At 40.3% G+C, this 9950-nt stretch overlaps 1 protein-coding gene across 1 annotated transcript in view; it reads left to right on the top strand.

Annotated features, from left to right (window-relative positions):
• The window catches only part of LOC138018403 (uncharacterized), a 9912-nt gene extending 4550 nt beyond the window's left edge, over positions 1-5362 (top strand). Inside the window, exons 3-6 of the mRNA XM_068865021.1 lie at positions 141-642; positions 1977-2232; positions 3001-3183; positions 4554-5362. Of these exons, the coding sequence (XP_068721122.1) occupies positions 141-642; positions 1977-2232; positions 3001-3183; positions 4554-4912 (1300 nt within the window). The 3' untranslated portion in view covers positions 4913-5362. The remainder of the gene's footprint in view (positions 1-140; positions 643-1976; positions 2233-3000; positions 3184-4553) is intronic.
• Positions 5363-9950: the final 4588 nt, after the last annotated feature.

Raw genomic sequence — 9950 nt, 5'->3', positions numbered from 1 at the left:
ACTGGCCATGCAGACAACCTAAAAGATGAAGATGAGTGGGTGCCTTACACATAGAATCAGTTAACAACCAATCAGCCAAGGTGATAGTTTAAAGTCTGAAAAATTGTTTTAATCATTCTTCTTATATCTGGATTTTTTAGGTTCGATGAGGATAACGAAATTTTAGCTGGAGCTGTCCCAAAACCTGGTCGTCTTGTGTTGTGGGAGAGTTCCATATCATATCTTCCCAGACCACCTAGCATTGCTTATAAGAAGGGTCAATTGATACTGCATGTGCAGTTCACAAAGTCAAAGCAAAAAATGCTTGCAGGCCACAGAGAGAGAATTGCATCGAGAAAAGAACGAAAAAATGCTTATGACAGTGGCTTTGTAGGGAGTGATAAGCCTGCTCCATTGGATATTGATGTGGGGAAGCACAAAGTTGCCGAACACTTGTCGACACAAGGAAAGAGAATTCTAGTATTTGATGACCTGTTTGACAAGGAAGATTTGGATAAACTGAGGGTTTTTATTTTCATGCATGGGACATACTACTATGATGATTCAGATGAAGGCGACAATGATAGTGACAACGTTCAGTGGATTGCGGGATTTGAGATCAATGATTACATTAAGAGCAGACTATGGAATATAATGCAGCAGGTTTGTGGAATTTACAAACAACTTAATTTGCTTGCTTATTTCCCGGAAATTCTTAGTGTAACTCTTCACTGCAAAACAGTATTTTTCCATTGCATTTAAGCACTAGAGGATGTTTTCAGTGTTTCCATAGCCTCATCTAAACACGAGGGGGAGTTATGCATAACTGCCGAGAATTCTCCCAACTCTCCCGAGTGTTTAGATGAGGCTATGGAAACACGGGAAAAAAAGTCTTCTATTGCTTTTATAAAATATTCCTCAAAGATAATTCAACAAATGAAGGAAAATGCGGGTTTTTTACTTCTTGATTGAAACAGATTTTCTTCATACACACTCATATTTCCTACCAGCCAATCAAAACACGCATCTGACGATACATAACGAATCAAAATTTGTGTGATGTCACAGCTGTGTTTCCATACTCTCTTCGAAACACGGCTATTGACCAATGAGAGTGCGTGAACTATCCTAATTATTTTATAATTATCAATAGTACTTTTATTCACTCGACAGGGGCTTTGAAACTCCTGTAGCTCTCGTAGGCTCGGTTCAACAAGCTTTCTAGAGAAACTATTGTGCTGCATGTGTGGTTATTCGAACCAAAATTTGTTGGTATCTACTAAGTTTATCAAAGAGCTGTTGGATCAGTTGGTTGAGCATTCAGGACTACCATGCCCGGGTACTATGCAGGATGTTGTGATTTCAACTCCAGTCTTACCAACGCTCAGGGTCTTTAAATAACGGAGGAGAAAGTGCTGCCTTTTGTAATTTCATCTTCAAATGGTTAGACTTTCAAGCCTTCTTGGATAAGGACCATAAACCACAGGCCCCATCTCACAAACTATGTTTATAACTCTGTGGGACATTTATAAAGATCCAACACACTCTTCAAATAAATCAAAAAGAGAAGTGCACACAGTTGCCGGTGTCAGGGTCTGGCACGCATTCTCCAGCAAAATGTGGCTGACTTGGTACATGAGCAAAAATGGCTGTAAGTCAAACGTGACTTTGCCAAATGCTGGAACAGGGGGCGGTGCCTAGGGGCGGTGCCTCGCATGGGACTTTAATCCCGTTGCACCTACCCCTTTTGAGTTTTGTTTCTTTTCTTTTCTTTATTTCTTTTCTTTATCATTATTATTATTTTTTGTTTTTTTTTTCTCTTGTGTTGTATTAAAAATTTATATTGTACGTTGCAGGAGGAGCACCCAATAAAGCTGTAAAAACAAATACAAAAAAAAAACAAAAAAAACATGTATATAGATGTAGTAATTGACCACTATACTATACCACTCAGCGCAAACTAACACTTGCATAATGTCTCTAATGTAACTCTGTAGACCCTAAAACATGTGACTGGGCGTGACAAGTGGTTCCCGTATGACATTTCCTGTAACCTTATAAGAAGTGCTGACCACACACGCATTCATCAGGATTGTGAGGAGCATGAAGATGAGTGGACATACCTCATATATCTGACACCAAATTGGACCAAGAATGACTATGGAGAAACAGCATTTTATGAGACAATGACACATGATAATGAAATCATCACTGAGGTGCGACCAAAATATGGACGGGCTGTGGTGTTCCAAGGTAATGTACATTTTGAGCAGAATAGGCGCGAACAATACGACAATAGAATCTCTGCATAAATTGTACTTATTTTTAAGTACCGGTAACAATACATATACTTTCAAACCACATCAAGCTGAAAAAGCGGAAGTTTAAGAGGACACGGAAAAAAACTCAAGTCTGATGGCACATGGTCAGTAACTCTTCATTTGGTAATGTGAAATTATAAGTTTCTAGCCTGAGGGTTCTACCCAGTGAGCTTCAAGAACTTCCGGAAAGCTAGGTCTTTTTTTATCTCTGTTCCTCATGTACTGTCCCTACAAGTTTTGCGTGAATGTCACATCCGACCGGATAGCCCGACTTGCTAAGGAACTATAATCTATCATCCTTGTTACTAGCGCATTACAGCTTGCAACATCAAATAGTTGCAACAGTTTTTGCAACTTGTCTCTCTTTTGATGTTCTCGTGAAATCACATGAAGATTTTTATTGCCTGATGACAAAAAACGTGGTCACAAGTTGAAGGAAAGCCTTTGCACTGCGCAACGTTAAAAAAAAAATGTTATAAGGTTGTGAATAGCAGGTACCGACTTCTGCTTCTCTCAAAGATTTTATATTCATGCAACTTCTGACGCAACGAAATTGCGAGACAAGTAGCAAGAAACAAATGCCAAAAAAAAGTTAAGCGCTAAGAGACCGACGTCCAATCAGCCAAATGATTTGCAATAAGGCAGACTAGCATTTTTAGGGTGTTGACTTGATTTTTATTCTCTGTATTTATCTTCTCAGGAATAATTCCCCATTCAGCCCGCCCTCCCAGTACAAATCAGTCGCATGCACGCCTCACATTTGTAGCTAAGGTGTCAGTGAATGAGTTTGTTGGAAGACGGAAGGCATTCACAGAAGAGATGAGACACTTTGAGGGCTTGGCGTTCTCCAGAAATGTAATCGATTCCTTGGAAAAGAGCCAAGGTACGATTTACGTTAACTGATCCACCGACATGATTCCATCAAAATATTAATTCACGTTTCATTTTGTTCATTTTAATTATTTTGGGTAGTACTACAAAAACGCGAGTGGGTATAAGTGTATAAGTATTTTTGTCGAACGTATTCCTAGTTCACTTAAAACTAATAACTCTGTTACTGTTACATAATTTATATTACTGGTAATCTAGTAAATTATGATCTTTCAGCACTATGCATCTTCATAAGAATCCCAAGGGAGAGATCAGTTGGCTATCTCCATGCAGAGACGAGGAATTGAACTGTAAATAACCCGACTGAAACTATTCCATTCCAGAACCTTGAACACGGAAACTTTGGAAGTGCCTCCCTGCGAGTGACTTGAATGAAGTCTTTCTTTGTAGGGCACGTAGTTCCCGGTGTTGTGGTCTGTCTTCTGTTGTGTATCTTGGTTGGGAGGGTAAAAAAAGGGGCCACAGTAATTGGCGCAAGCTGTTGTGGCGCTCTGTCAGCTTGACTGGCAAAGTCTGTAAATCATAAATCAAATCTAAAAAGTTATTCTAATTATATGCAGAGACCTTGAACGTATTGACTGCGAAGAATCATTTGACCACGGCCCATTACAATCCGCAGATAGAATGATAACCATATCAGCAAGCTACCAGAGGAAGCTAACGTGGTAAAAGTCATCGTACCGGCAATAACGCTGTCAGTTGGCAGTAGCTGTTGTGGTCACTTAGTTACCCACAAGGAGAAGATGACTAACTCAATTAAAGCCGATGTCAATTTAATACTGTGTAATTTATTCCCTTCGCCTCGTGGGCAGGGTTACCACGTCATCTACTGCCAATAGACCTTATTCACGATAGCCGCCATGTTGGATTTGCTATTCATGATCATGCAAACTAGCTACACACTTCTGAGGGAGCAACCAACACAAGTTCGAGAGGTTACAACGAACATCTTAGCCACACAGATGATTTGTTTCACATTCATTGAGTGTTTATCACCTAAGTAGTAAAATAGAATGCTTACACAAGTTACTTCGATTTTTTTACTGAAAAATTAGCAGATAACGAAGTAGAAAGTCAAAATGTCGGAGGCAATCAAAAGATATAAAATTATTATAAAACGTACTTAATTCTAAATTCCAAAATGTACTTTTAGCAATGTTAATTCAATATTTCGACGAAACGATTTTCCGCAATTTGCCTTTATTCCAGTGTTTGCCCCCCAGGATAACACATGGCTAATTTGCATGACAATTTGAAAACCAACATGGCGGCTATCGTGAATAAGGGCCATTGCTGTGGTCTGTCATGTTCATTGATGACAGACTATGTCAACTTAACTTAGCATTTTTCGTTTCTTTACAGGCGCGACACTGTTTGAGTCGGAAGGTGGCGGAAATGACAATGATAGGAATGAGGCTGATGACGACGAGGAAGAAGACGAAGACGAAGAAGAAGAAGCCGTGAACGAAGAGCAGGAGAATGGAAATGAGCCTCGCTCGGAGGAGGTAAACGAGCCTCGCTCTGTAGATGAGGCATTGAGAGAAAAGTTTACGAATGAAGATGAACCAGATGACCCGGAAATAAAAGAGTTGAACAGACGACTGAGTGATGTTACACGGAATGGAAACTTGGAAGAAATGAGAACTCTTCATCGAGAGCTTCATACACGCCATGTAACAGGAAGACAAGAGATCATCCGTCGATTAACAAATCTGATTTAGAAACGAAATGCAACATAGAAGCCATGACCATAATAACATGAGCAGCAGTCGGTGCATCCAACTGCCAATTAAGTGTTCTCACGTGCATTTCTTTGGAATCCCAATGCCATGTGCGATTGTCCCATCCTATGGAATACTGCCGGGGCGTCGCCGGGGCATAAAGAGCATTTCAAGGAGTTCATTTCACTAGCTTAGGTTGCAACATGTGATTTCGCATTAGTATCGCTAATGTAATATAAAACTTAATTTAATCATACATAGTTTTTCTTACAGTATCGAGACATAGGAAAAGGGAAAAAGTATTTTTCTTTTTGTCAAACAAATCTAAATGATGCTATGATTTTAAACATCTTGCGTTTTCGTACATTTCCTTCTTAACAGTAAAGAGAGCATAAAAAGATAGTGCTTTATTTTTAGTCAAATAAAGTTAAATTATCTTCGTAATTTGAACATGTTGTCTTTTCATGTGTACTTAATTGTGCTTACAACACCTTACTTACACACTAATCGTTACACCAAAAAACGAAACGTACATATAAAAAAACCAGCCTTATTCGCGTCATGCATCCGAGTAAAGAGGGAAAAACTGGCCAAAGTTTCAAGTTTTTCAAAGTTTTTCAAGTACAAAAATTTCACATAAAGCAGGGGCTAAAACCAACAAAAAGGGAACGGCACACAAAGAACCAAGGAGACATGCATTTGTCAGGGAGTGCCTTCCCAGTCTCCATGAAACCATCTCTCACCTCTGTCTCGAGGGAACCAGAAACGAAAAGTTCTTACCTCAAGTTTATGCCTGTAGAATAACCTAAAATGTCAATTCCTTATAAAAACCACCATCTTTTTTTGTTCCGAGAGCCAGAGCATTTACGCCTGCGCTGAGGGATTGTTTGAACAAGAGAAAAAACGCAGCACCTCCAGCCCCGGCGCTGGAGCGTCATCCAGGGTCTTGGGCCCATGCGATCGCTTTTGGACGCAGTTGGCCCCTTCGCTGCTTTCTGCTACCGACCTTGCCTCCCGGTACGGCATTGAGGGAGAGATATGTCGGCCCCTAAACCATATAAGACAAATCCCACGCCTACTCACAGCTCCAAACCGCCCTGGTCAATTTAACGTAAGAATTCGATGACTTATATATTCAAGGCAAAACTCATTTTATCTGTCATATGGTAAGCACTGAAGTCGCAGATTACAAAGTGTGCGCATGCGCCCTGCTAAAGGTAACATACATACATGCATGCTTGCATAAACTCTATTTCATCTCTAATTTCAGAATAACTACAAGAGCTAATATCTTCGAGACATTACATTTACAGCTAAAATACAAAGCATAACTAGATACACAATATTTAAAGATAGATTAATTAACAAGAAAAGCCGCTGTACAAAATGCGACCCTCGATTCTCTTTTAAAACCAGTAAACTCAGTGGCACGGATAAAATCAGGTAGCGCATTTCGCAACTTAGCTGATACGTTAGAAAAAGTACTAAGACCATAACTGGTTGTTTCAGGTTTATTGAGGGACAGAATGTAATTTCCGCGAAGATCATGCATAAACAGATTTTCAATGCGCTTATTGCATAGAGATGTAGAGTTTGACTTAAGTGGTAACTGAGAACAGGTAATTTGCAAATGTAAATCTCAGTATTCTCTTATTTACATAATACCCTTTGCTTGACAAGAAATTACGAAAGGCCAGTTTTTGCTACGAGGATAACAGCAAAAACAAGCACTACCTTGTTGAGAGTTTTCCAGAGTAAAAACTTCTTCAGAAATCAAAAAATCTACGTTAACAGCACACACCAGGGTTACTCCTTAGTATCTGGCTAGAGATCTTCTTCTCACTACTTTTTCCTCCGGCCGCGCTTTAGCCATTTGATGAGGGCCAGTCTCGTGCTTCTCAAGTTGCCTCCTTCGTGGCGAAAAAGAATTCTGGGTAATTCTACCATTCCTTGACAAGGCGAGCCCCCCGATTCTCATTTCATTGATTTTTTATAAGTGTCGGGTCACCCAGTCCTACCAGCCAAATACAGCACTGATTGAAGTTTTTAGCTTTGAAAACTGGCCCAAATTGTATCGGTAGGTCCTGGATTTCGTCCACGGAAAGGCCAGAGAGACAACTTCACTCGTGAACCGCCATGTTTACAACAGATCATTTTAGGCGACCCAGTCTGCATGAAACCATCTCTCACCTCTGTCTCGAAAAGACCAGACACGCGCGCTTCTTACCATACGAGTTTATGCCTGTAGAATCTGTTTAACTGAAATGTCAATTCCTTGTAACTGAACCAGCATCTTATTTTTTATTTATTTATTTATTTTTATTTATTTTTTTTTTGCTAGGCTACGTATCGGAGAGCCAGAACATTTACGCATGCGCGGACGGAATGTTTGAACAAGAGACAAAAACGCAGTACCTCCAGACCCGGCGCTGGAGCGTCGTACCAAACGAGTCATCCCGGGATTTCGGCCCGTGCGATCGCTTTTGGACGCAGTTGGCCCTTCGCTGCTTTCTGCTACCGACCTTGCCTCCCTGTACGGCATTGAGGGAGAGATATGTCGGCCCCTAAACCATATAAGACAAATCCCACGCCTACTCACAGCTCCAAACCGCCCTTGTCAATTTAACGTAAGAATTCGATGACTTATATATTCAAGCAAAACTTATTTTATCTGTCATATGGTAAGCACTGAAGTCGCAGATTACAAAGTGTGCGCATGCGCCCTGCTAAAGGTAACATACATACATGCATGCTTGCATAAACTCTATTTCATCTCTAATTTCAGAATAACTACAAGAGCTAATATCTTCGAGACATTACATTTACAGCTAAAATACAAAGCATAACTAGATACACAATATTTAAAGATAGATTAATTAACAAGAAAAGCCGCTGTACAAAATGCGACCCTCGATTCTCTTTTAAAACCAGTAAACTCAGTGGTACGGATAAAATCAGGTAGCGCATTTCGCAACTTAGCTGATACGTTAGAAAAAGTACTAAGACCATAACTGGTTGTTTCAGGTTTATTGAGGGACAGAATGTAATTTCCGCGAAGATCATGCATAAACAGATTTTCAATGCGCTTATTGCATAGAGATGTAGAGTTTGACTTAAGTGGTAACTGAGAACAGGTAATTTGCAAATGTAAATCTCAGTATTCTCTTATTTACATAATACCCTTTGCTTGACAAGAAATTACGAAAGGCCAGTTTTTGCTACGAGGATAACAGCAAAAATAAGCACTACCTTGTTGAGAGTTTTCCAAAGTAAAAACTTCTTCAGAAATCAAAAAATCTACGTTAACAGCACACACCAGGGTTACTCCTTAGTATCTGGCTAGAGATCTTCTTCTCACTACTTTTTCCTCCGGCCGCGCTTTAGCCATTTGATGAGGGCCAGTCTCGTGCTTCTCAAGTTGCCTCCTTCGTGGCCAAAAAGAATTCTGGGTAATTCTGCCATTCCTTGACAAGGCGAGCCCCCCGATTCTCATTTCATTGATTTTTTATAAGTGTCGGGTCACCCAGTCCTACCAGCCAAATACAGCACTGATTGAAGTTTTTAGCTTTGAAAACTGGCCCAAATTGTATCGGTAGGTCCTGGATTTCGTCCACGGAAAGGCCAGAGAGACAACTTCACTCGTGAACCGCCATGTTTACAACAGATCATTTTAGGCGACCCAGTCTGCATGAAACCATCTCTCACCTCTGTCTCGAAAAGACCAGACACGCGCGCTTCTTACCATACGAGTTTATGCCTGTAGAATCTGTTTAACTGAAATGTCAATTCCTTGTAACTGAACCAGCATCTTATTTTTTATTTATTTATTTATTTTTATTTTTTATTTTTGCTAGGCTACGTATCGGAGAGCCATAACATTTACGCATGCGCGGACGGAATGTTTGAACAAGAGACAAAAACGCAGTACCTCCAGACCCGGCGCTGGAGCGTCGTACCAAACGAGTCATCCCGGGATTTCGGCCCGTGCGATCGCTTTTGGACGCAGTTGGCCCTTCGCTGCTTTCTGCTACCGACCTTGCCTCCCGGTACGGCATTGAGGGAGAGATATGTCGGCCCCTAAACCATATAACACAAATCCCACGCCTACTCACACCTCAAACCGCCCTTGTCAATTTAACGTAAGAATTCGATGACTTATACATTCAAGCAAAACTTATTTTATCTGTCATATGGTAAGCACTGAAGTCGCAGATTACAAAGTGTGCGCATGCGCCCTGCTAAAGGTAACATACATACATGCATGCTTGCATAAACTCTATTTCATCTCTAATTTCAGAATAACTACAAGAGCTAATATCTTCGAGACATTACATTTACAGCTAAAATACAAAGCATAACTAGATACACAATATTTAAAGATAGATTAATTAACAAGAAAAGCCGCTGTACAAAATGCGACCCTCGATTTTACTTTTAAAACCAGTAAACTCAGTGGTACGGATAAAATCAGGTAGCGCATTTCGCAACTTAGCTGATACCTTAGAAAAAGTACTAAGACCATAACTGGTTGTTTCAGGTTTATTGAGGGACAGAATGTAATTTCCGCGAAGATCATGCATAAACAGATTTTCAATGCGCTTATTGCATAGAGATGTAGAGTTTGACTTAAGCGGTAACTGAGAACAGGTAATTTGCAAATGTAAATCTCAGTATTCTCTTATTTACATAATACCCTTTGCTTGACAAGAAATTACGAAAGGCCAGTTTTTGCTACGAGGATAACAGCAAAAAGAAGCACTACCTTGTTGAGAGTTTTCCAGAGTAAAAACTTCTTCACAAATCAAAAAATCTACGTTAACAGCACACACCAGGGTTACTCCTTAGAATCTGGCTAGAGATCTTCTTCTCACTACTTTTTCCTCCCGCCGCACTTTAGCCATTTGATGAGGGCCAGTCTCGTGCTTCTCAAGTTGCCTCCTTCGTGGCCAAAAAGAATTCTGGGTAATTCTGCCATTCCTTGACAAGGCGAGCCCCCCGATTCTCATTTCATTGATTTTTTATAAGTGTCGGGTCACCC

The sequence above is a fragment of the Montipora capricornis genome, chromosome 10 (genome assembly GCF_036669925.1).
Source record: "Montipora capricornis isolate CH-2021 chromosome 10, ASM3666992v2, whole genome shotgun sequence".
Lineage (NCBI taxonomy): Eukaryota > Metazoa > Cnidaria > Anthozoa > Scleractinia > Acroporidae > Montipora > Montipora capricornis.
This window is presented reverse-complemented; position numbering and strand designations above follow the sequence as displayed.